This window comes from Notolabrus celidotus, chromosome 6 (assembly GCF_009762535.1).
Source record: "Notolabrus celidotus isolate fNotCel1 chromosome 6, fNotCel1.pri, whole genome shotgun sequence".
Classification (NCBI taxonomy): domain Eukaryota; kingdom Metazoa; phylum Chordata; class Actinopteri; order Labriformes; family Labridae; genus Notolabrus; species Notolabrus celidotus.
Genome location: NC_048277.1, coordinates 19,724,996 through 19,752,982, shown reverse-complemented (window position 1 = coordinate 19,752,982; position 27,987 = coordinate 19,724,996). Strand labels below are relative to the sequence as shown.

The window sequence follows — 27,987 nt, the reverse complement described above, 5'->3', positions numbered from 1 at the left end:
CAAAGTGTCTGTTCTCATGAAGTTGAGTGTGGTAAATCTGGTGGGAGATTTCACGTCTTACTTTGTTGTTTGTGCAGCGTCGTGCATGGAGCCTCCAGTGGTCTCTGGAGAACTAGAACCCTCCATGTGAAGGGGCACCAGGCCATGTTTTGTAGAGATTTGTGGATGATTGACATCGCTCAGTGTGGGGTACCGGCCACCCCAGATCATGCTGGGAGTTTTCGCGGGATGAGAGCCACCAGGGGCCGTGCGCACTGGGGATAGCCAGGGTGCCGGTGTTACGCACCCACTGGGAGCAGCGGTGGGTTGCGGGCGGCAGGCGGACGGGCTTGGAGTGGGGTCGGCTCCCTCCTGATGACAAAGCAGGTGAACAATTTCACAATTTCACCAGTGGATCATGACGATCGCATCGTTTTTCCCTTTGAAGAAACTGCGGCGGAACGGCAAATATCTACTGTTCGGAGCGATTCTGCTGATCGGATTTTTGGCCGTCTACCATGAGATGGTGGCTGCAAAAGCATGGAGCAGTGACACCGGTAAGTTTGTGGTTCCCAGGCCGGACATTGCGACTCCAGGTCTTACGAGACAACTGGTCGGCCTTTTTTTTTTTTTTAAGTGAAAATAATGCATGGTTATCACATCACGTCGCACCTGTAGCTGACAGGACAGCTTATTCATGAGGATAAATGAACTTTCTGAAGTGTAAGGCTACAGTTACATTTATTAAGGAAGGCACAGGTTAAAAAAAGATACTTTTGGGGTTTGGAGCCACACAGCAAGGAAGTAGAGACAATGAAACACTAGTTTCAGTGTCCTTCTCTGAGTAATTGTGTCTCATCTTTTTCGCACAGCTTCTTTAGTATTTTTTTATTTCACTGCAGGTATCTCAAGTTTTCCACTTTATTTACTTTATACATTGATGTGGAGTGTCACAAATCTGAAAAAAAAATGTAGAGTTGAAACACACACCAAGTGCAGCTCCATTAAACATATTAACCACAGAGCTTAATATTTACCTGACTTGTGCAGAATCAGCAACATTTTATAATGATGTATGAAGTCAAGGACAGCTTTCAGTAGTGTTTACTGTTAGGGTTTAACTTTGTGCCATTCAAATTAACACAAAATAATTAATCAGTAGCCCTTATAAAAGTTTCATCCAAGTTTTTAATCTTCTGGTAGATTCAAGTATGTTCCAATCCAATCTAATCCACTTTATTTATGTAGCACATTTAAAAAGAAAATCAAGTTTAGCAAAGTGCTGCACAGTGAGGTAAAATAAGTTATAACACACAGAACATTAAACACTGTCAGAAAATAAAATAGAATAAAGTAAAAGAATCATGATAAAACAACATGTTAAGTAATTCTGACTAATATTAAGCACTGCTGATATTCATTGTACTTCTCTGTGAGCATTAACAGGTGTGTAGTCTACACCTCCATTAAGAAGATCTACTTTTCATGATAGATGCTAGATCCGTTTGCACAGCACAGGAAACATGAGCCCACAGCAGGTGAAACAACAGGTCAATTTAAAGAGATGGAGCTCTGTGTGTGTGTGTGTGTGTGTGTGTGTGTGTGTGTGTGTGTGTGTGTGTGTGTGTGTGTGTGTGTGTGTGTGTGTGTGTGTGTGTGTGTGTGTGTGTGTGTGTGTGTGTGTGTGTGTGTGTTTTTAGAGTGAAGAAAAAGAGTAAGGGGGGTGGGGGGTGGGGTCAGATAGCAGGTTCACACTTATAAGGAAGTCCCGTCTCACACTGGGTAACCAAACTTCCTGCCCTTTACCTTATTTACACCTCAGTCTTCCATCTGCTGCATTGCACTCACACCCGAGTTTGACATCAGGGTGTCACCACACTGGTGGGAACGAGATGGAAATAGTGAAAAAAAAAGTCATGTTGGTGTTGCGATGAGAGAGAAATAACAAAACACAGCACACACACAAATACACACTCACACAGAGACACACTTTGAACACAGCCTGACATGTAAACACATGCCGCAGACCTACATTAAAGGCCCTGCCTATCTACACATTCCTGGGCTGCAGCCCCCTTGTCACAGTGAGACTTCTTACAAGGGAAGGGCTCCACATAGCCTTTAGACAGAGCCGAAAGAGCTATATGAAGATCTGAACATTTTATAGAGAGCTGCCAGTTTGGATTCAAACATAAAAATATGCTCTCAGGATTTTTCCTAGGCGTTGACTGTTACTAAAGGGACTTGTAAGTGTGTCATTTAAAGGTTTCATTTGTTGGGAAACGTGGGGTGTATAAGGAAGTCACACATGCAGACGATGTAACTCTAGATAACAGTCGTTATTCATTAAGTCAATTTGATAAAATAAGAACAGCCCATTGGAGAATACAGTATTTATAAAACCACACTATTTCCATAAACGTTTTTTTTTCTTAAGTTTTGGGATAGGTGAAATATAGATGTGCCACACAGAAGTTTTCACTCATAGTTTTGGTAGATAAACACATTTCTCTCATTTCCATGGCTCAGCAACAGCTTGCACAACTGCTTGGATAGCCAAACTTCCTGGTATATTTGTAACAACAATGTAAATTACTCACTTGATTTACATGAAGCTCAGTGGAGGGATGTAGAAGTACCAAGGAACAACAGATGCAATTTTGAAAGTGGAGCCTGCAGCAGCTTAAAAAAGATATTAGTATTTGAACATAGTTCTTATAATATTTTAGATGTGTCTAGACATGTATAGTACAACGCCAATTCCAAAAAAGTTGTGGCACTGTGTAAATTTGGAAATCACTTAAACCCTGTATTAGAAAATATTCATCTATTATTATGTTTTCGAACATGTCCCTATTTCTACAGAGATTTCTCCAGATTCTCTTAATCCTTTAATAATGATGGTATGCACTGTAGATGCTGAAACCTCAAAATTCTTTGCAATTTTATGCTCATCAAAATTATTCTAAAATTGTTGAACTATTTGCTCTTGCAGTCTCTCACAAAGGGCTTATCCTGCTCTCATCCTATGTTCTGAGAGACTCATTCTGTTGTAATTAACATAATTAGTTTGGAGATATTCTTCCAGGTTTATATTGTAAAATTACATAACTTTTCCAGTGCTTTGTAGTCCTTGTTATAACTTTTTTGAATGTGTTGTCAGCATCATATTTAAATTGAGCATATATTTTTCACAAAACAGATAATTTTTCAGTTTCAACATTTGCTAAGTTGTCTCTGCACTAATTTTTTTTCATTAGATACCATGAATATCTGTATTGTTTTTTACATTTTACACAGGATCCCAACTTTTTTTGAATCAGGGTTGTGGTTGTATTCACAGATTTGCTCATTGTGACTATTATATTAGTGCCATATGTATTGTATGTCTCTTTGAGTGCCCTAGGGACAGGTAAATAGCTTGTGACACCCATCAGTATATGTTTTCTGTTGGAATCTCTGTTCTTTTATGAGTTTTTAGAAAATGTAAAATTAATAGAGTTTTAAATTAGACTAGTGCTCAATTTTAAAGGTGTTACTGTTTTGATTGTTCCAGCTACAGCTGTAAAATATTTTTCATTGTTTACAAATGATGACTCGGGTCATAGATCCCTTTAAGTCACTGCAAAGAGTAATGTTTTTTCAGACTTTAATAAATATTGGCTCTTCATTAAGCTCAAGCTAATGACAAAAGTTCTCATCTGGCAGTGAGCAGCATTGTTTATTCATGGGGTGTCTTTTCAGCCTCATCACCGGTCCAACTATTCACTAACAAAACATGCTTTACCTACTTGATCTAGAGTATTTACTGCAAAAAATATATACTGGAAGTAAATTCAGTTTGTAGGAACCTTAAATATATCCGTCTATGTCATCAACTGTCTATGTCATCATCATAAAACTAGATAATGACTTTATAGCCACTCACACATCTAACACAGGGAACCTTAAAAACAACCCTTAGTCATAAATACTTTTGGCTCAGAGTCCAAACTTAAATCCAGGTTATTGTAAACTGTGAAGAATACACTGAAAGATCAACACAGGTTAACAGAGGAGGAGACGGGGCTCTGTGGGTTGGGTATTTGAGGGAAGGCTTGTTTTTCCCACATGTAGGTCACACAGGCAATCAAGTACAGAGATACACATATGATGTGCTGCAGTTAATAAATGTCTGCCTGGTTTTGGAGGGTGATCATTCCTGCTGATTCTCTCAACTCTAGGCAAATTTCCAGTCATAATAGTGTCCTGCATTTGCATACTTGCTCTTGTTGGTAGGTAGAGGCATTTGGCATGACACTGTCTGCAGTTTTTTGCTTCTTTATGACTGTTTGCTATGTTTTGCCTTCGTAAACTCTCGCATAAAAATTGCAAAAAAGTGCAAAAGATCTTGTATAAAATCCTTCTTACCTAAACAAATGCTAAAAGTTTTGCAGCATCTGGAAAGTAAAGGTGCCAAACCTGGAGTAAAGTATCTAAAACAAAACAACAAAAGCCAAGATGTAACTTTATAAGTCCTCCTTTTGCTTTGTTGTTCAGATTATATTTGTATGCCATGTAAAACCCTGCAGCAACTTAGTTATCACCTAAAACATCTCAAAATTGAGTCGTTGAATTTCACCCAAAGAAGCAATGACAGTCATTTTGAAATCACTGGATGCAGTGACCTAATGCATCATAAATAAGACTTGTCTGTGGTCACATAAATATTGTGACAAATATGGCAACAGTGGTGTTGGGAAGACTGGTTGAGTGCAGCTGGAGATAAAAATATTGCCCGCTTGCTTTTCTTAACCACCACTCTAGAATTACCCGCGTCTCTAAAATTGGTCTCCATGTCTCAAGGGTGTGTGCCGGGAGATCCCCACCCTGGTGATAATGACAGACTCTGACTCCATGAGCACCGCAACCCCAATTCACTCACTTACACCACAGGCTCATGAAATACCGAGGCCCCCTTTTAAAATACACACTGCTCTATAATTTGGAAGATGAAGGAAGAGGTTTGAAGAATAATATTTCGGCTCAGCTGCAGTGTCGGATGTTTGCCTACACAGAAGTGTGGCAGTGGCTCATTTAGATTTGACTTCAGTTAAATTCAGCGGTCATGAGCTTTACTGGAGTGGGACAGTGATTTATTGTTTTTGCAAATTAAGATCACAAGGAATGGAAGAAAAAGCTAATTCCTGAAAGAAAGATTGGAAATTTGGTTGACCTTTTACTTCCTAAGCTTCCATCAAGCAGCTTAGCCGTACGACACTGGATGTGATTGATGGCGGCCTGCATAGTTTTAATTCATTTCCTGAAGTCTGTTATTTTCTGTGGTTGCATCAGCCTGTGTCATAGTTCCAGCTGCACTGTTTAATATTCAGCTTACATGATTACATGTACATGTCAGCGTCACCCTGACCAAAACAATTTTCCTATTCCCCACCAAGATGCAAATAAGTCACATGCTGTATTGTCCCAGCACATTTAGTTTGAATGCAAAGCCAAGAAACCAGTTCAAGAATGAGAGCATGTCCCGCTGACGAGGAAAATCGTAAATCTTATTCAATTCAGCAGAAAATCCTATGTGCCTCTCAGCGGTGCCACACATAGTTGTCGCATGTTTCTCCCTTCAGCCCTGCCCTGCTCTGATTGTTTTCTCCCACTTCTTCCTCAGGCATAAATGTTGACGCTGGTGGCAGCTGGAGAAGACCCATGTTTGAGGAAAGGGTAAGCCTTGCACGGAAAAAGAAGTGGTTGCAGAAATAACAGTGATGCAAAGGGCTGTGTATTTGTTCAGGGAGGGGTAAAAGTGCTATTTAATGTGTGTGCTTTCAGGTCAGAAAAGAATATCAACCAGTCTCTGAGGAGGACTCTACTGCCTGGAGGTCCAGCTTCAATTCACAAACCTGGAAACCAGAGGTCTGTTTATGTGTATGTGTGGTGTTTTGTGTGACCACAGTGCTCGTAAGCTCAAACACTGATTCACCTCTTCTGAACTCTATATAACCTGCCCAGGCCTGCCCAATCCCCTCCCACTTCAGTACATTTACCTCAGTGTACACTACAGTATATTCCCTGCAGCACAGTCTGCCTCTGCTGCTTCTGGTGCTCTGTATCGGGGTCATCACATTTCCACTATATTAAGCAGGGCTGTGCTTCAGCCAGTTGCTGGCACCTCACGTTTGATGTTCGAAGGAAGCGGTTGTTATTGGTTGGCTGTTGTTTACACTCCATAAACCTGTTGATCAAAGTGTCAAAGTGTTACATCCACTGATGATTTAACCCTCCTGTTATGTTGTGGGTCAAATTGACCCTTTTTAAAGTCTATTGTAGGCAATACATGCTGTCCAAACCAGCTAAATGCAGTATACAAACCTGGGCTGCATGTGACAGAAGAGGTGTCTCTTGTTCATTTATCGAAATCACTTCATAAAAAAGAAAGGATTAAAAAAAAGTAAAATAAAATAAACAAAAATCAATGTCATGTAAAAGTATTGTATTTATGTTAGGGCTTTCCAATGTACATTAAAAAAAGTTTTAACATTAATTTGAATGAAAAACAAGTGAGTTATCTTCATTGAACCATGATCTGTGAGAATTAAAGAACACCAATGGACTAAATCTTGATTTAAATGGTTAGTAATGGAGATAAAAATTAGATTTAAAACAATGTGTATTGGGATTTTTTGGGGTTCTGACATTTTTGGATAACTGAATATGCCCTGGGTTAAATTGACCCAGGAACATTATTGCTGTTCCAGAGAAACAAACATAACAGGAGGGTTCAGTAAGTCAAAAAAAAATAAAATAGAAACAATGTATATGATGCAGTCAAGTTCTGAAGTGCAACATGGAAAGGAGGTTCTTTACACAATGCGTTTGTCCAAAACAGAGCATGTGACTTTATACGATACAGGTCTAGCTGAGAACAAGCTTATGATATAGATGTCCATTAAACAACTCTCAGAGTTAACACCCCACTGATTGAAATGGAAGGAAATACAACAGTAAAGCTGTACTTGTAGCATGATCAAGTAACAGGATGTAACATGACCAAGCGTGACAGAAAATTAGCTTGTTCTCATCAATTTCTCCAGGTCACTTGGTCTCGTCTACGGACGTGGAAAAAAGGTCATAAAGAGGCTTGTCAGATGATTTGAGTCACAACAGGGTATTTGAGGCTCTGTGAGTCATTCTTTATAGCCTTTTGTTTTACCCTCAGGGCCCAGGTCATGCCAAAATTTAACTAACTGGGGTGATTACCGCAGCAGGTTAAGCTTCAGCACTAATGAAACCTGATGAATTACTGGCTAGTAGCACAGAGGCTTTGCTTTGACTGTAGCTTGCCTCATTCAGCTGCTGTGCTGCCATCAGAGCACACAGATCAGATAACATGGCCTCTTTGGCAGATGTCACACAGGTGTTTGTTTACAGGACATCTGGGCCCCTGCGTCTTCAGTTACGTGAATGTGTGTCTTCCAGGATTTTTCCACAGACTTTCATTGAAACAATTACAGGTGGGGAAGGGAAATTTGACAGCGATTTCTATTGTTACCCAATCCTTGTGATCCACCCCTGTAACAGTGTATAGCTTACCAAAAGGTTTAGCTTACCCCAAACACAATGAAAATATAGCTACCCCCCAACTATTCAAGTGGTTTTTGCTTTGTCGTATGGTTTTTGGTGTTCAAAATTCTGAAAAACAATACAGTTTTTCAAAAGGCTTCCTGTGGGGTGCTGGTTGGTCTAGCAGTTTGGGCGTGTGCCCAATTTACAGGGGCTGTGACTCTTGTTGACTCTGACCCCTTTACTGCATGTCTTTCCCCACTCTCTGCTCCCGTCATTTGCTGTCTCTCTTCAGTTGTCCTATATACGAAAGGCAAAAATGCCCTAAAACATGTCTCAAAAGGGGAAAAAAAGATTTCCTGAACACATGAAAAATAAAGCTATCTTCTAAATACAGCTATGTTGTTTTTAATGTGGGTGAAGCTACATGTCTGTACACAGGAAGACTGGTGGATAGTAGGGGTCGGGTGACAGTTGAAAGCAGTAGTCCCTGTCATTGTATTGTGAAGTGGTATCTAAGGAAGTCTGTATTTGTTGGTTTTAGTTTGCTCAATACTGGGGCCAGATGGTTAATTGTCTCACTGCTGGCTGACTGCAGCACAAACATCCAATTGTGTGTCTCTCCTCTTCCTGCAGTATAAGGGACAGGCCAATCTGCACGTCTTTGAGGACTGGTGTGGCAGTTCTACAGCTGACCTCTTCAAGAACCTGCACTACCCGCTGTATCCTCATGTGAGTCAACCCCTACATCTCCAGAGTGCACTCAGATTTCCTACATGTGCTATAAGGATGACAGTGGCAGTGGATCCATCCACACTCTTTTGATACTAAACAGCATTTGATTGGACATCCATGCAATTTTGAACAGACATTTATTGAAGTACTGTTGCTGCTTTAGGCAAAATATAGGAATCAAATGTAGGGAATCAAATTGTTACCATTTCCTGATAAAGAATACAGCTTGATAATGTTAATTTAGCCTGTGTGTATGTTAGCAAGCTAATGGTGAAGTTATCTAGCTTATTGGCAAATGATAGTACGCTAACAAAGCTAACTAATTTATTATTAATAATAATAATAATAATAATAATAATAATAATAATAATAATAATAATAATAATAATAATAATTTTATTTGTAGAGCACTTTTCAAAACCAGGTTACAAAGTGATTTACATGGGCAGCAAAATAAAACAGGCAGATCATAAAAACACACAAGTCAAGATAAAGAAATAAAACATATTTTAAAAGACATAAAATTCCCCTAAAATAACTCTGAAGGAATACAATCATTTTGAAATATATTTCTTAAGACGGTTAAAATAAAATAAAGTCAAATAAAATTAAGATAAAATCCGAGAAGGCTTTGCAATAAAAGTATGTTTTAAGAAGGGATTTAAAAGAGATCACTGACTCAGCAGACCTGATCTCCCCAGGCAGATGGTTCCAGAGTGTCGAACCCCTCACTGCGAACGCTCTGTCCCCTTTTGTTTTCATTTTAGTATTTGGAATGCACAGTAAACCTCTGCCCGAAGGATCTCAATGTACGTGTCGGCTCATAGGGTATTAAAAGTTCTGCTATTTAGCTCGGAGCAAGACCATGCAGAGCTTTAAAAGTAATCAGTAAAATCTTGAAATCAGTTCTAAAACATACAGGGAGTCAGTGCAAGGAAGCTAAAACTGGAGAGATGTGGTCAAATTTTTTGGTTCTGGTTAAAACCAAAAAAAGGATGTCCCTAACACACTATAAAGTATATGTGGTGTTCACAATACAGTGTGTCTCAGATTTGTACTAGAATTTTCTATTTGTGATTAGTTAGTTAAAATATGAAATAGGAAAGTACTCTTGCTAAAACCAGTGATGCCTGTTATACCTATTTAAGATATTTGATCTGGTTTCAAACTTTGTCTCGTGTTATTTCACACCAGGGAACAAAATCTTTCAAATGACACTATCAAAATTTATCGGCCACTTGTTTACATATTTTAAAACCTAAAGCAGTGTTGTTTTAGCCGACTGACATGAACCTCAGTGTTTGATGTTGTAAAGACATCCTCCTTAAACACCCTGACACAAGCCTCAGCAAACACACAGTGTCTTTTTTCACTCAGAGCTACATTCTACATCCAAATGCTAGATCCTCATGCCCATAGACTGAGCTAGACTCTCTCTGTAAACATCATGACTGATCCTCTGTCTTTCCATGTCTCTCTTATAGTCCAGGACTACGGTGCAGAAGCTGGCTGTCTCTCCTCAGTGGACCAACTACGGGCTTAGGATATTTGGTTATATACATCCATACACTGACGGTAAACATGTACTCTTTCATCTACTTCCTGTCTGTTACCACACTGAGTACACGCATGCAACACTCTCTCCACATCTGTATCTTTATCTCTCTGTTTTTCTAACTCTTTTAGGAGACTTTGTGTTTGCTTTGAGCTCTGATGACAACTCAGAGTTTTGGCTCAGCACGGATGACTCTCCCTTGAACTTGCAATTGCGGGCATGGGTTGGAAAGGTACGCATTTACAGTATATCATCTTTTTAAAGCATTCCCTCATTAACTTTATCAGCATTTACTAAAATAAAGTATGTGGGTTTTCTTTTACTAGACTGGCGAAGAGTGGACAGCCCCTGGGGAGTTTGAGAAGTATGCTAGTCAAACCTCCAGACCAGTTTTGTGAGTTGACACCAGACTACATTTTACTGTCAAATCAGCATGTGTGCATGTAGTAAGTGACCCAGTTCACACACTGTCTTTGCATGACTACAGAATACAGTTTTGAATCTACGCAAAGTCTTTTTAAGTAAATGAGCAAAAAAAGTCAGAGATTTTTGTTGTACGTTTCACAGTCATTTAGAGCTGATCTGATTCTTCAGGACTGTGTGGGTCCTGTGGCAACAACTGCCATTACAATCACTATTATACAGTTGAAATACTGGTTGGATCACTGATACATGGGCCCTCCTCTTGACAAGCCTGCTCCATTATAAAATCATGTTGAGATCCAATTTCAAACAACACCAGAGGTGTCAAAAGTATTCACATTCATTACTCAAGTAGAAGTATAGATACTAGGGTTTAAAAAGACTTATGTAGAAGTTGAAGTATCAACTCATGCTTTTTACTTACAAGTAAAAGTGTAAAAGTACTGGTTTCAAAACTACTTAAAGTATAAAAGTAAAAGTAATGTAAGGGGGAAAAAATGCCATTAAGGACAAAAGCTTAGGCTGCATCACAGGGGCCTATAGTGAACTACCCCACCTCCCCAAAAAAACATTTTTCTAAAGGCCATAATGGCTATAATGTTATATTAATATGTTAATGTTGAAATATTTGAGTTGCACCTGTTTCATCCGCATTTATGCCCTTACACACGACAATAAAAAGTCTGTAAGAACCATCAGAAAATACAGTAGTCCGCTTAGCTTACTTCAGACTTTTCTGGGCATGTCTCTCTCCCTGCTGTTACTCAGGGGTTGCGCTGTTAGCATGCTGCATTCCGGGGTGCTCAGAAACAGGAGATGCAGGAACAAAAACTAAGCTGGACAGACCGTCACTGGTTCAAATAATTGCTCAAGCCTGAATGAAAACAAGCCGAAGAAGAAATAAGAGTAACAAGGCTATTTTTAAAATGTAAGGAGTAGAAAGTACACATAATTGTGTGAAAATGTAAGGAGTATAAGTAAAAAGTCGGCTGAAAAATAATTACTCCAGTAAAGTATAGATACCCAAAATTTCTACTTAAGTAAGGTAACAAAGTATTTGTACTTCGTTACTTGACACTTCTGAACAACACAGACAGAAAAAAACTAAAAAAACTAAAAAATCTGGGCATTAACTAAAGCTCCATGTGTTCACATATAACCCTTTGCTTTAAGAAGCTGGTTTTGAAAAAAAAAAGGCTTTAAAATATTTAACTATCAAAAGTTGGATCAATACAAAACACTCCAGCCTTCTCTTTGTTGGGTGCTATTGTGCAAAAAGAGGAACGTAGACTAGTGTTTGGGTATGATCTAACAACATTGCTGACCTACTGTCTCCACAATTGTTTTGCATCTGTCATTTGATCAATACTGAGTCATACAACAGACAGACAGTTTATGAACTGAAACTGTCTGCACACCACAGCAGACAACAGAAATCAGAAGTGTGATTTTTTTATGACTTATCTCTTAACAAGAGAAAGAAAATTTGGCCAAAACCCATTAAAACGAGAGACAACAGAAGATCTAGTGTTAAAAATCTAGGACATGCTACATTCATATTGATTTAGGCGGATGGTACATGACAGACGGACACAGAAAAAAAAGAAACAGTCAGACAGATTGGCCGGGCAGCAGAATGGTTGGCATCTGTTTTCCAGTTCAGCTATGCTACATAACTTCTAATTGTAGTTTTGGTTGCAGAGAACATCACAAGTTGAAATACTTTTACTTTAGAGGATAATGATAATAATATATTCTCTGCTAGCCTCACACAACTGTACACTTCTGGTTTGCTATGATGGTAGAAGTCATGTGTTTATTCTGTTTAGTCAGAGTTTGTTTGTTACTGAGGTGTTATAGTAGATAATCACATTAAACATATCAACACATATACCTAAGCATAAGCATTTCTATGTAAATCTGAATCTGTCTTGAGGTTAAAATCAATCAACCTTTATTTATACTCGAAATCATTGATGGGGCAACCCTCATTTACAATGATATCGAGTCAGTTACAGTGACATTCAGAAATAAAGAACCAAAACCAAAACAAACAAACAACAATGCATTAGGAGTATCTAAAGTCATCAAATAGGATTTTTTTTTTTTATTTGGAGATAAAAACAATTAAAAGATCAAATAAAATAATACGAATAAAAGGAGGTGTATGGGATTGACTATAAAAGCTCTAAAATAGGGAAAATGAAACCTATCGTACAGTTATATTACTGTTATCACTGTTACATGTCAAAACATTTTTGCTAACACACTGGAAAGCTGAGTCAAACTGTGTGGGTGGTTTTACTGGTACTTGACAGGAAATTTAGTAAGCTACAGAATCTAGACTAGTTTGTGGGGTTGCAAACAGTTATAGTAACTGTTGCTTCACTTATGTTTCGGGGGGGTGAAACATAAGGGTGTAAATGTTTATTTAAAATGTGTTGTTAAGGGTATGCCTTCAAGAGATAAACATGTTTATCTAGAGGCTGTAAATAATGTTGAGTTATTAAGTCATGTGTTTTATCTGCCTGTTCGGCTTCGTGAATGGCAAAGGGAAAAAATAAGGAGAGAGACTGATGATCAGATTTTTATCTTATTGAGGCAGCTGCAGCAGTCTTTATGTATGGTTGCTACAACAAACAAAACAGACCACACAAGTCCTGTTCCTAAAGCCCATTCAAATGATGTTGTATCTAATATGACTTTTGCTGTTTGATAGGTTGTCTGCTCAGAAGAGGTACTTTTTTGAAGTAATCCACAAGCAAAATGATAAAGGGACGGACCACGTGGAGGTGGCAGTAAGTAGTTGGGCTTCTCAGTTATAGAACAAGTCATTTTCTTCCTTCTATCTTGGCTCATGTTCTTGTAAATTGTGAGTTATTGAGTTGAAGTGGAAAAGACATGTTCTTTTTGTTTCATTTCTCGCACAGTGGCAGCTCTTGAACCACGAAGTTAGGTTCGTGGTTATTGATTCTCGTCACATCTCCCTTTATGTTGGTAAGTATGCAAGACATCACTGTGTGAATCTTTATAAGCAAAAAAGGCTCAGAGTTCAGGTGAATGTCACAGTCTCAGCCTGTGGCCTTCTTAGTTATTCTACAAAGATCCTCATACCTGCAAACAAACTCAGTGGTTTTCCTGAATAATAAATAGAGCGCTTATGCCCCGTGCTTCATCTCACAGATGAGTCAGCGTTGTTAATGAGTGACGTCGCACACATACCACAGACGGCTGCAAGCCACCAACGCACTCCGATGAAACAGCGTGGTTTTGATGTAGACATGATGAGGGAAGACCCACGAGACTCTCTCTACAAAGGTGAGAGAGATCTCTCTGATTTTCTACACACGAATCACTCCTCCATTCCTTCCCTCTTAGATACAAGTTCTCTTATCTCCTTGAACTGAATAATCAAAAAAGTGTAATATAAGTGTGTTGTGTTTGTTTTCAGTGCCTCTGATGAACAGCAAGTTCTTACAAGGTGTTCTGCCAGACTGCTTGTACAAACCCAGCTACATAATCAAAGACTTTCCTCTGACGCGCTACCAAGGACTACAGTTTGTATGTATTTATATAATTTGTTGATAAAAATTACATTTCTCCAGATATTTAGATTTAAAGCTCAAGATTCACACAGTAAAGATCTTGAATAAGAGAAGAGAACAATGTCCTTGCAGAATATTAATAAGAGGAAACATCTTTTTTTTTTTCTTTGAATGGCTGAAGGAAACCTTTTTCATCTCCCATGGCACTATTTAAGTTTTTCCGCCTGTTCTTATTGTGCTTGGCTGCATTTTCTGTTCTAAATTCACGTCATTGCAGTTACATTTAAAGGTGTATCAAGGCACTGTGTAACCATTAAAAACAAACTTCTAAGCCATCATCTAATTCTACAACCTGAAAGTCTACAATTTCGCTTATGTTTCACATCGCGGTAACTTCCTGGGTCTCAGGCAGTTTTCTTGCAACCTGAGAAATCACAACTCCAGGAAGTCACAGACAAAGCAAGAGGTAGCTTTGCACATAACCACTGTAAAAACCACATTTGTATAGATTATCAAGAGATGTTGGTAGGCTGTTTTTTGTTTATTCAGTTACCTTTAGATGTTCCTGGTTTGCAGTTTGTACGTGATTCCTGCCTCATGTTCAGTTCTCCATATGTAACAGACAGATATAAGAATCATTGGTCTGCTCATTTGCATTTCAACAAATAATTCAAAGTATTAACCTTTTTTTCAATAACAGCACATTTTTAGTTTGCATATTTTATGTTCTAATCGTTAAAATATGCTACTTAAATCGTACTGCAGTAGAAATCTTGATCTCTCTCATTTGTCTTCTGTGGCTATAAGCTTAAACTTGAGGGTGAAAATTTTGACCTCTCTCTAACAGAGATGTAGACCGAAACTTTAATTTTTTCGTTGGATTTGCACTAGTTTTTGAAAGGCATCATCGATTGCAATTGACCTCATCCTTGAATGCGTTATAAGCGTTTGTTATTTTATAGCTCAAGAGGCTCAAGGGAAAACAATACAACACGATGAACCATTGCTGGGTGACTTACCCAGTCTGGGTAATAGGCTACCTATTGACTGCATATAAATACTGTGCCTCCATCTCCTCATGTTGCAAAAAAGTGAAGCTAAAATAGTGTCTCAATGGGTGCTAACCATAGACTGTATAAAATATGGACGTAGTATCCGTGACGTCACCCATCTGTTCCTGAGCGCTGTTTTGAAGCCAATCGACGGCGGCAGCCATATTGGAAATGCGGAACTCAACCAGGCATAGTGTGACCTAAAGGGGAGGAGTTTGAGCCTCCTAGCCAACAGCTATGTGTTCCCGACCCGGAGTCAAGTCAGTCAAGTTCTTATTTGGGCAAAAACTTGTAATCTTAACATCTTCTGAACCGTCATGTTAGAAAAATATTAACCCCCTGTACAGTGTGTGCAGATAGAGAGATTAGCTACGTAGAGCCAAGCCGTTTTTTGAACCAGGCTGTAAACATGTTTATTAATGCTGCAAAGATCGTCTTTTTTGAATTGGTGTCTATGTGGTTTCTGGTGTTGCTGCAGCCAGCCACAAGCGGATTCTCGATGAATTGCAGTTTATAACACTTCTGCATGGGCTTCATAGTTTGAGACCAGAGTTTGCCGCTTGCTGCTAACATGTTGCACTGGTAACTTATTCTGGACCCAAGACATATGCAGAAGCCTTCTAGCTGGAGGAGCCATGGCATTGACGTACTGGTCCTCCTGCTAACCATAGCACACCTTAAACTCGCCAATAAAATGTTTAGGATCTCTCTGATCGGTACAGTCCACAACAGAACCATATGGAGTCCTAAGGAAATGCTACATTCAAATTCATGCTAGTTTTCCGTGGCTACCAAGGGAAACGCTAAATGTTTTGGCCTCCCTTTTAGGTAGTGGTTGTTGCAATCTACCTTCTCAAACTGTCTATGGTAATAGTTCAAATGATGAGAGTTTTCTATAGTGGTTGTGTAAACGACTTCAGCTAAACACTGTGACATTTATTTAACTGAATGTGCTGATCTGAATAACTGAATGTTTTTTGCTCTTACCTAACCTTTGCACACACCTGTTTGATCCCTGTGGATGGAGGTTGGATAACCCTTGTTATACAAGATCTCATGATTCGTCATTGAGCTCTCATAGCTTAGACAGCTTAAACAGCATGTCTATTCACTTCATCTCCCCAGGTCCACATGTCCTACATCTACCCCAACGACTACACCCGCCTCTCTCACATGGAGACAGAGAACAGCTGCTTCTACCCTGAGAGCCCCTACTACATGAAGATGTGAGACCTCTACGCATAAACATGAAGATGAATAATAGATGCATGTGTAGTAAGACTTATTGTGACATTTGGTACTAAATGAAAATTCATGCAGTAGTAGTGTAACCAGTGATGGGTGATGTAACTCTGCTGAGAATCTTTGACATGACATTACTTGAGAATGACAAAAAAAAAACTTTTCACCCAATGAGTCCCATTTGAAAACTGAATTATGATCTTAACATAGCACCAGGAGCATTGACTTTGTCAAAATCTTTGCTTAAACTTGTGTTTTGTGCACTTGCTCCAGGTTCGGTTTTTCGAGATACATGAGATTAGACCGTCCTGAAAATGAAAACCCGCTCCAAGGTAAATTTAACTTCCTTTTTCTTTCTATGAACCTGTTTGTTTCCTTTATGCATCAATCACACTCTTGATCTCTGTCTTTGCTTCTATTGTATGTTAGATTTTGGTTTTCAGAAGAGGAAATCTGTACGAGATGGGGAGGACGAGTTTGACAACGACGTCTATTACAGAGAAAAGGAAGAAAGACCAGGCCATATAAATAATGCTCTTTTTCCAGACTATGGTGATGATTATGATGACTATGTCCAGAAACGCAGACGCAAACTCTTCTCATTACTCGGCCAAGACAAGCACAACACCTCTGATACAGGACCTCGTGTGCTGAAGCCTCAGCCTGTGGTGCCTCAACCAGCAGAGCCTCATCAGGTGTTGCCACCACAAACCTTAAAACATCCCTCGCACCTGCAACAGAACTGGACAGAATTAAGACAAGAAGGCCAGGTTAAAAATGTAGAAAAGGTCAAACCAAATAGGATCCAAAAACCAATGAAGAAAAAGAAGCTTAAATCAATAAAGAAATCTGTGATTTATAGACAGACAAATGTAACAATACCAGGGGACAGAGATCAGCTTAAAGCAAAAAAACAACCGTCAGAACAGCTCAACCCTAAACGGCATCAGATCCAGGCGTCTCATAAAAAACCCAGAAACCAAAGTATCAGAGACTCAGAGGTTCAGCTAGTAAACAGGGATTTTGCTCTGCTTGAAAAACCCAAAGTAGCTAAGCAGTTGGGAAATGTTAGTAAAGGACTGGTGCACAAACCAGCCCACCTCAAGCGTCCCACCTACCATGAGAGGGAGCAACCTTTAGTGAGGCTCAGCCAGAGCAACCAGGATCACAGAAAACACCTCAGAGTTGAGGAGAAAGAAATTATCACTCCTCTGCAACAGGATTTAGATAATAGCATCCACAAGGTAAAGATAACCACCAGAGGGAAAAAGGACACAACGTTGGAAAGAGTGGAGGACCAAGTGGGTGAGCAAGATGAGGCTATGAACAGGGAGGAAACCATGGAGGGTGATAAAGACTCCCTGTGGGGACCAGAGGGAGACTTTGAAGATGATGATGATGAGGACCTCACGCCTATGCCAGCGTTCGACCCAGAGGTTAACTGGAACCAGACCTTCCAGGTCAACAACCTGGACCTTCAGGCACAGCGATCAGATTTGATTGACCTGCACTGTAATGTCTCTGGCAACCTGCTGCTTCACTCCAGTGATGCTCTGCCAATGGCCGAGGCATTCATGGAGCAACTCAACAAAAAGCACCAAGGGTAAGTTCTTGTTTTTGTATATGTACCAGTACCTGGGCATCCCCTAGAACATGAAATGTCTTCGTGTCAGGAAGGAGCTGCCATGTATTGACAGATATTTTTCTAATATAATATAAAAGTCTTGTTACAATAAGGCTTGTTATCATTCAACATTAATCTGAATTCACCAGAAACTACAGGCCACTAAGGTTAACATTTGGTTGTAACCCTTTTAAGATGAATTGTTAAATTTTAATTTATTAGAAAGGTTTTGTAATCTCCTTGATTTTCATGTTTAAATGTTTTTTATTGAGGTAGCAATAATAAAACATCCTCCTTTTCAATTAAATGAAGAAAAACAAAACTAACAAACAAACATACAAGTCAACAGATGTAGTGAGTAACACTAAAAGAAAAACAACAACAACAACATAGAGGAAAAATAATCAAATCAAAACCACCCACCTCTCCCCACCTCCACCATACCCACCCACCCTGTCGGGACTGTACTTCCTGCCACTCCAAAAGGAGGCCATTAATGTTGTCGTAATTAGTTTAGTTTGTTTTTTCAATACATTCAATATATTGAAGAAGGGGAACCCAAGTCTTGCCATATTGCCCTAGATTGTTTAAAAGTGAGAGCCGAATTCTCTCCATATGAGAGAGTTTTACCATTTCTTCTAACCATACTTTGACAGGTGGCACCTCTGCTTTCTTCCAAAACATCAAGATGAGTTTTTTTTTTAGCTATTATGAGTCCCTAGGACAGCAGTTGCTGCTAACTTTTATCTAACTGGAGAGTCTGGTCAGAAATTCCAAATAGCACAAGAAGGGGGTCAGGTTTCAAAATTACATGCAACATTTCAGAAAGACTATTAAATATACTCGACCAAAACAGAGTTAATTTGGGGCAGTCAAAAAAACTATGAAGAAAGTTTGCTTCTCTACCTATTGCATTTGTCACAGAGTGAGGTTACATCTGGAATTTTTTTTTACTTTGTTTTAGTATAATGAAGTCTGTAAACTATCTTAAATGGAATAAGGCGGTGTCTAGAGTTTCTCCCTGATTTTCTTTTATTATTATATATTCTTATTTGCATATGTGTCTGGTCTTACAATATAAAAGAGGACTTATGGGAAAGAAATGACCTTTTGCAGAAGTTGCCTTTACAAATGACTTGAAAATTAATTGTTCAGTCAACAAAATAATTGGTAGTATAATCAATAATTACCATAATTGTTAGTTGCAGTCATATTTTTTTTCTATAGGATGTGAACCCGCCTTCCCAAGTTGTTTGATATGAACACATTTTGAGCCTAGAGAGAATGCACCAGGTTTTGAAAAGAAACGTTATCTGCTTGAAAAATCCTGTGCATAGATTTCATAACTTATTTGCAGTGTATTTCACTATGTTCCTTTAATTCTGTCTGACCTTGCAGACGGTTTACTCTGGTGCGCGTGGTCAATGTAGTGAAGCGTGTGGACGGGTTCCAGGGCAGCCGCTACCTTTTGGAGCTGGAGCTGAGAGATGCGAACGGCCAACTGCTGCGTCTGTCACACTACATCTACACTCTGATTCGCCAGGACAGGCAGCGCAGAGACAACTTCAACTTCCATAGGCCGAAACCTCAGTTGGTGCTTTGCAACCCGGTGGGCTTCCGCTGGAACCCGGTTGCAACTGTCCACTTTATAGTACCAGGTACATCCACCTTTGACCAATCTCATTACAGCCATTTCACTTAATTTCATTTTCTCCTTTGTTTGCTCCTTTTTTTTAAATTATTCTTTATTTTTGTTATTGGACAGCAGTTTGTTATACAAAGCATTAACATATAAAAGAGAGAATAATGTTAATTTCCTCTGCAGTCTTCCGTTTTTAAAGATTATTAGAAATATATACAACCTGAGGGAGACAATATGTAAACACTATAGTGAGCCAGAAGCATTTCAGGGAGAGATAAGTGACAGAAAATCACATAAAAAAACTAACAAAAAAACAACAACTTGTAATTAGCTAAGACAAGACAGCATCACCGGGTCCTTGAATGGTATTATCCACAAAATCTGTCTGTAGGGGTTTTACATACTTAGTCCACTTGGTCCAGAGTTTAATAAATACATTCTTCTGAAGACATAAACAGAAAGTAATCCTTTCCATGACATAAATATCATTTACTATATAAATTCACTCCTGTATTGTGGGAGGTTCAGGAAGCAACCAGCGCCTCGTAATGGCTTTTGCACCTTTTTTTTAACACTTGTGTTTTCAAAAACATTCCTTGACACGCTCCTCAGGTTTTTGCTTCAGAAACATCCCGCTTCACATCACTTCATATGTTGTTTAAAAGCATATTAGAAAAGAACCACAGGGGAAGCACCTTAAACAGAATCTCCTCTCCCTCGGTCTCCACACACAGCACAGTATAACCATTAATACAGTAACTTAATCGGATAAAGGAACGCCTCCTTTTGGGTTTTTTTGTCCATTAGTTTTATATGTAAGTCACACAAAGTTTCAGATCACACTGTAAATGTTTTGGGAGTGGTCTACAGCAGCCAGTTCAATTTGCAGAAAAAACGAAAGAAATCTTAAAAGTGAAATGTTTACAGGCAGACCTAGTTGGCACTGTGCTGTGCACATCATCTGATAGCAGCTCCGACTCGTTTAATCTGATTCACAATCTCTTGCCTAAACATCTCCTGCATGTAAACACTAACATGAACAGACTTTGCTTGCGGTTATTGCACAGGCATCTGTTTTAAAGAGTTCATTTTGGGCTTTTATGCCTTTTATTGAGAGGAAATGAATAGAGAAGGAGACCAGAAAGAGAGAGTGGAAAATGGCATGTGGCAATAGGGCTCAGGCTGGAATTGAACCTGGGCATCCTGTTTCAAGGACTAGCTCCTGTGCACTGGGCGTGCACTTTAACCACTGATGCGTTCTAAGCACAAGGCCTCCTTAGAGTTTAGTGCATTTAAGCATTACGTCACGTCTTTTTCAGTGAAAAACCAGGCTCGGTGGGTGAAACAGCTGATATCTGACATGGAACAGCTGTTTATAGAAACTGGAGACCACAACTTCAATCTCATCATTGCAGACTACAACAGCACTGACATGGATGTGAAGACTGCTCTGCAGAAATCCAAACTCATCAGGTGACGTTTATTTACGCAACTGAACTTGTTAGGCTTGTTAAACAGGATATGTGTGTGCTGAAACTATGTATGTGGGGTTTTATCAGGTACCAGTACGTGAAGCTGAGTGGAAACTTTGAGCGTTCTGCTGGTCTGCAAGCAGGTATCAACCTTATTAAAGTGAGTATTGTTACATCGCACAGCAACACGGGAATAAAAGGAAGTAATGAACATGAGTCGACATAATAGTGAAACTCTTTTCCATCTTTTTCTCCTTCAGGATAACCACAGCATTGTGTTCCTTTGTGACCTCCACATACACTTCCCTTCCTTCATCATCGACACCATCAGGAAGCACTGTGTGGAGGGATTCATGGCTTTTGCCCCAATCGTCATGAGACTGAACTGCGGGTCTACGCCATGTGAGGCCAAAGGTAGACACACTTACCTATCTTTTTTAGTTTAAACTCTGCCTTCAGCGTAAGTACAATACTTTGTGACAGTTCTGCTGATGGACTAAGAGATGAGCACTTGAATTATCAGAGGTATTTTTAAAACCTTGTTTCCAAAATTGTTGGGATGGTGTGAAAAATGTAAATTGAAACAGAATTTGGTGATCTACAATTTAAAATTGCACAGAAGCTGGGGATTTCATTATCGATTGTAATTTGATTAAGACAATTCAGAGAATCTTAAGAAATCTCTGTAAGCAAGGCACAAGGGTGGCCTAAATCTTCAGGCCCTCAGGTGACATTCCCTTAAAATCAGACCCAAAACTGTACTGGACATAGTTACATGGGCTCAGTCTGTGTACACAGTTTGTCACTGCATTCACAAATGCAAGTTGAAGATCAACCATTCAAAGAGGAAACCATAAGTGTTAACCACATACAGAGTTTAAATGCTGTTTTTGTAATCACATATTGCACTTTATTTGCAAATAAGTTTCACTTTCAAATTATTGATTGCTTCTACATACTGTCTGTACATATGCTCCATGCTGTTGAGTTGTGCTTTTTATTTTGACATGTGCTGCTGACTTCTTGATCAGGTCGCCCTTGTAAATGAGTGCTTGATCTCAATGGGTCTCATCTGGTTAAATAAAGGTTAAAAAAAAAAATGTAATAAGAGTGTTGATAAAATATTTGAATTTTTTTAATGTGTTGCTGGCGTCAAATTCAAATAAGAATAAAATTTTCTAAAGGCAATGACATTTTTGATTTCATCGATTCATGTATTGTCCTTTTGTCTTTTTTTCCACTGTTCAGCATATCATCCCAATCTGTCTTTTTACGTTTTACACTGCGTCTTCCCTTTCTAGAAACACTGTTGCGGTTTGTGTTCTTGAGTAAAAGTGCTCAAGAACTAAAGAAATAAAAGCTTTCACAGGATTAGGAGATGAAAAAAGAATGCCACTTGTTTATCTCAGAACAATTTACACCAAAATACAGCGGTTTAAGCATGCAAGTGTGACTTAGAAATTCTTAACTATTGTTAACCCTCTTGTAATGTTGCGGGTCAAATTGACCCCTTTTAAAGTCTATTTTAGGCAATATATGTCTTCCAAACCAGCTAAATGCAGCATAAAAATCTAGGCAGCATGTGACAGAGGAGGAGCCATGTTAATTTATCAACATCACTTCATAAAAATAAAAATATTCAAAATTTAAATTAAAATAAACACAAATCTAAGTCATGTAAAACTATTGTATTTATATTTAGGGTTTTACAATGTACATTAAAACATTTTTAACATGAATTTGAATGAAAAACGAGTGAGTTATCTTCATTGAACCATGATCTGTGAGAATACTAAATCTTGATTTCAATGGTTAGAAATGGCGCTAAAAATTTGATTTAAGAAACATGTGTATTGGGATTTTTTGGGGTTCTGACACTTTTGGATAATTGTGTATGCTCCGGGTCAAATTGACCCAGGACCCTTATTGCTGTTCCAGAGAAACTAACATAACAGGAGGGTTAAAGAAAAGCCTATTAGCTTCACAGCAAAGAGGGGCACGGTTCGAGGAAGCGTTTATTTTAAGTGTGCAGTACTTGAATTAGACAAAGACGTGTGATTTCTTAAAAAGGGAAAATCTACACATCCATCATCACTTTTCCTCACATTGGATAACCAGTTAAGCACCTAAAAACACACAGTAGACCAATAAATTATGCTGACTAACTGTACAAACCAAATCAAAATTCCCTCGGCTGATTAAACCTGTTGTAGCAAAAGGCTGCGTCAGGTCATGCCAGGTTGCAATCTGTGGCAGGTGTGGATAAATAAAAACACATTGATAAGAGATCTTAACCCAGATGCAGTGGTCATGGTGGGTCATGTACGGTGTGACTCAGCCAGTGAGTCACCAACAAGTTACATAAACAGAGGCAGATCAACACAATGTGAAACACTTGAAATAAATGTAGCCATTAGGTTTAAAATTGAAAAGCTTTTTGGAGATGTGTGTATGATTGTGTCTTGTCCATGTTGCAGGTTACTGGGAGGTTAATGGCTTCGGCTTGCTGGGCATTTATAAATCTGATCTGGATGCAGTGGGAGGAATGAACACCAAAGAATTCACAAACCGCTGGGGAGGAGAAGACTGGGAGCTCCTTGACAGGTGCCTACCTTGCTTTCTTGGCATCACTTGATAAACAAATGCGTTGCTTCACAGTTGTTTGCAGTTTTGTTCACATATAACAATATTAAAAGCAAAAACTAGAATGACATTTTCATAAAACATAACTATCGATCTCTGCTGTTGTCATGCTTTGACTCTGATGTGGCAGATGGTTTACACACTGTCTTGCGCTGTCTGGAACAAGTCTGTGCATGTTGTTTATGGAGTTGTTTGGCATAATTGTTTGAAGAGGCACTTACCACTGAAGCAGATTTAGGCGATGAATGACAAACACTTTCAAATAAACTCCCAGAAGGCTCTGAACATAACAGGCTGATGGTTTGAAACAGAATGTCTTTTCAGCCTCACTTTCCATCACATGAGAAAATGTGTTGGCTTTATGTGTCTGTTTTTACCTTCAAAGCCCAAACTTAAAGTAGGTATAATGGATACTTTTGAAATAGTATAAAAAATTATACTTCAAGACTTCAAACAACCTATTAAGCAGATATCTCTGTTAACTAAATGTTGGACAAAAAGGGTCATTTAACAACTGCAGAGCAAGATGCTCCCCCAAGGAGTTTGTTGCGGCCAAATACTGAGCTAAAATGTATTCAATTTTAAAATTACCTGATATTTCTCAACCATAAACCGGTGGCTTTACAAGGTAAAAACTTAGGCGTCAAAGTTTGCCGTGACCACATGAAATATTAGAAGGTGTTTGCTTAGTTATTGCAGGGTGAGGTTGATTTTAACATAACAAACGAAACATTCAACTCTTGATCATAGACTGTATAAAATACAGGCGTAGTATCTGTGACGTTATCCATCTGTTCCTAAAGATTAAGATTAGCTACATAGAATCAAGACGTTTTTTGAACCAGGCTGTAAACATGTTTATTAATGCTGCAAAGACGGTCTTTTTTTAATTGGGGTCTATGTGGTTTCCGGTGTTTCTGCTGCCAGCCTCAAGAGGATTGCAGATTATAACACTTCTGCATGGGCTTTATAGTTTAAGACTGGAAGTTGCCGCTTGCTCTTGATATATAAGTTAGTTAATATTAATCAGAGAATTTGCATAGCAACATCAAACAGCTACTTTTAAAATAAGAGGAGGTCTATCATTTCACCTTTTATCAGTTTTGTGCTGTAGAAAGTTATGGACTTAATGCATTTATGGTCAAATTAATTAACAATGTAAGTCACAAACTTTTCTGTGACCTCTGCTGCAGGATTCTCGTGGGAGGACTGGAAGTGGAGAGGATCTACTTGAGGAACTTCTTCCACCGCTTTCACTCCAAACGTGGCATGTGGAACCGCAAAAAGATTCCCAGCCACAGGTGACTTTATCACCCGCCGCCTCACTATGATCGCCATGGTTAGAACAACCAGGGCTACCAGGGCACTTTAAGAGCTTAAGCTGCAGAAAGCTAAAGCTAGTTGTTGAGCAGATGCTTCTGATATGCTCAGAGCTTATTTCACTGGATGTACTGTTGACTACTAAGAGGGTACTGGTCTGTCTGCCATGGCCATGACATCTTACGTATGAAGATACTGCTGTGCACCATGATGCTGAGAAGACTTACACCACGACAATCTGCACTACTGTCTTGATCCAAAGACAGAACATGAATTAAACAACAGTTCACACTCCAAGGAAACAAGTACACAAGTGTCCTACAACAGTGAGATCACAAGTCTTGCACATGAGTCTTAACTGGAGGAAAATCTGTTGAATTGAACTACCATTGTGTATTTGGTAAACACAGCCTTATTTGTTACGTTGTAAATTATAAAAAAAATATATATATATATTTATTATATCAGTGTGTGTGTGTAGGATTTTTTTGACCACTGTTTACATGTCAAGTGCCCTCTTATGATCGTTTGCATTACTATTATTGTGCCTTCTCTTGTTAATGTTATTCAGGTACTGGGGCCACATGGGTCTGTTTTACATATGAGACAGAAAAAGCCTTTAACTGGAAAAAATATTTAAATATTTTAATGATTTTCATGATTGTAGTGTTGAGTTTTATCAGGGAAGGACAGACATGCATTAATAAAAGTATGCACGTTGGTTTCTGTGTTGCCCAACACATCACAGACTTAAAACTGTGTATTTGGTTGAGTATCAGAAAACTGTAACAAAAACTGATGGCTCATTGAAAAAGTTCCTACTTCTTCTTATTTTCCTTACACTGCAATTTACCAAAGGTAATTATATAGAAGGATAATATGTGTTTCTTATATGTCAGACTATTTAAAATCAACCTGCTGATCTTTTTTCATTTCATGAGTATTTTGAGGAATCCCATTTTTTTTTTTATCAGTCTTTGATGCTTTCCAATCAAGCTTTTAGAATTAGTGTTTTCATGTCAACATAAGCTGGAATTGTAATGGAAGAAGAATGATCCTTTGTGTGTTTTGTCATGTTATTTGAGACGAGATTAATGGCAGCATCTTATCATGTTTCACATTCCTGTTAAAGAAGTCAATGTGCCTTTTCAGTCGTTGAAATCGATACTTGTTGAACACTTTTACTCATTTAGGGGAATCAACATCCCAACTCTGGTCGGGTGCCAAATAATGCTGTTGTTTTTTAGGAAGTAACACTGTCAAGAATTGTGTAGGTTTTTTTCTGTCACATTTTAATGTAAGTACAATCTAAAGTGTTTGAAATGTGGATACTGGTTCGACAAGGATTTTGGAAGTTTTTCATGTCCGTCCTTTTCTGTTCTCTCTTGGTTGTTTTTAGAAATACCTCATCCCTCTCTGTGCTGGGAATTTAACTTTTGTAGTCTTGGAGTCTCTTCACTCAGGGACACTTTTTTATTTTTTCATCTTCACTGATTTTGAGAATAAATGTTTCTGTCCTTCACTCCCATTAAACTGTGCTTTTCAATTGTTTTCACATGTGCTCCATTTAATACCAGAAAACTAAGTCATACTTTTATTAATTTTGTGATTTAAGACCTTAATAAAGCGGAAACATTTAATATGATATGAGCCTCTCAGTTTTTCAACAAGCTTTTTTACAGATAAACATCTGTTTGATATGACCATACATGTTTTTATCACTTACATCTGGGTCATTTGCCAAATCTGAATCTAATAGATTAATTTATTTGGTATATGTGGGAGACCACATCTTTCTATGCAGTTTGACTAAACTCATAAAATCAATGATGACATTTTTCACCTGAGAGCTGCAGAATGCAAAAACTTCCTGCTTTTTTCTTTGATCTGTAAAGCTACAATGGGGATATGTTGTCTCCATTACAATAGTTAAGAAAGGTGCAGGGTTTTAATGTAACATGCGGAAGATACTGGCTTTTAAATCCTATTAATACCAAACACACCCTCAGCATACACAGGAGCTACACGTCATGGCCAAACAGCACACACCCAGTAGATGTCCATGTGGCTTATTTTCATGAGACTTGATTGACCCGTAAGCCCAATTAATGTATGACTAAACCTTTCCATAAACATTCTCAAATTGCCGTCTTACTTAGATTAATTTAATTCTGACATTTGGTGTATTTACACAGCTGCCAGTTCCCTATGAGTTAATACCATAGACTGTATAAATAATGGACCGTGACGTTACCCATCTGTTCCTGAGCGCTGTTTTGAAGCCAATTGACATCGGCAACCATATTGGAAATGCGGAACTCAACCAGGCATAGTGTGACATAAAGAGGTGGAGTTTGAGCCTCCAAGCCAACAGCTGTGTTCCCGTCCGGTAGTCAAGTCAGTCATGTCCTCATTTGGGCAAAAACCCGTAATCTTAATATCTTCTGAACCGTTGCGTTAGAAAAATATTACCCCCCCCCCGTACAGTGTGTGCCGATAGAGAGATTAGCTACGTAGAGCCAAGCCGTTTTTTGAACCAGGCTGTAAACATGTTTATTAATGCTGCAAAGATCGTCTTTTTTGAATTGGTGTCTATGTGGTTTCTGGTGTTTCTGCAGCCAGCCTCAAGCGGATTCTTGATGAACTGCAGTTTATTACACTTTCGCATGGGCTTCATGGTTTGAGACCGGAGGTTGCCACTTGGTTAATACTCAAAATGGGAAGTTCAAACACAGTGAAAATGTCTCAACCAGTTTTCAATGTATCAGCAACTTAAAAGACTGTAAACACTGAAATTCTGGAGGAAAATCAAGAGATGTGAAGGGAAGAGGTAAAGGGAAATATTTGCCATCCCATTAGCTAAAAACAGAAATTAGCTAATGTTAGCTGGAGTCTTAGAAAGTCAAATGCAGCTACTTTCTAACCAACATTACTGTTTGCTTGGAATTTACTTCTCTCCTATCATATTGATTTATATGATCAAACAGTTGTATCAGCTTTCAGCTTTTCCCTCAGTCACTTAAGCTAGAAGGTGGCTAACATGCTAATGCTAAAAAAAAATTGCACAATGTCCCTTCTCCTTTAATTTTCTTTTTAGTTTTTCCTCTGCCCCTGATCAAGCTGCAAGAAATGACACAGGTTTGTCTAATTAAAACATGTTTACAATGTATGACTAGGATGATCCTGCCAGTACCACAC

At 38.7% G+C, this 27,987-nt stretch overlaps 1 protein-coding gene across 1 annotated transcript; it reads left to right on the top strand.

Annotated features, from left to right (window-relative positions):
- Nucleotides 1-19: 19 nt before the first annotated feature.
- Nucleotides 20-26,340, top strand: b4galnt3b (beta-1,4-N-acetyl-galactosaminyl transferase 3b). The gene is made up of 20 exons (XM_034686646.1): nt 20-536; nt 5,645-5,697; nt 5,806-5,889; nt 8,173-8,268; nt 9,756-9,846; nt 9,958-10,058; nt 10,153-10,220; nt 12,969-13,047; nt 13,180-13,246; nt 13,433-13,567; nt 13,701-13,810; nt 15,972-16,072; nt 16,362-16,420; nt 16,518-17,691; nt 19,111-19,370; nt 20,674-20,827; nt 20,914-20,986; nt 21,087-21,240; nt 23,304-23,430; nt 24,663-26,340. Exons 1-20 carry the CDS (start codon nt 398-400, stop codon nt 24,772-24,774), a joined length of 3,237 nt encoding a protein of 1,078 aa, XP_034542537.1. The 5' UTR covers nt 20-397; the 3' UTR covers nt 24,775-26,340.
- Nucleotides 26,341-27,987: the final 1,647 nt, after the last annotated feature.

Excerpts from the sequence above, each read along its gene's own strand:
- b4galnt3b (XM_034686646.1), top strand. The coding sequence starts at position 398 with ATGACGATCGCATCGTTTTTCCCTTTGAAGAAACTGCGGCGGAACGGC. Across the intron at positions 13,247-13,432 it reads TCACATCTCCCTTTATGTTG|ATGAGTCAGCGTTGTTAATG; the intron begins GTAAGTATGCAA and ends TTCATCTCACAG. Across the intron at positions 23,431-24,662 it reads GACTGGGAGCTCCTTGACAG|GATTCTCGTGGGAGGACTGG; the intron begins GTGCCTACCTTG and ends CCTCTGCTGCAG.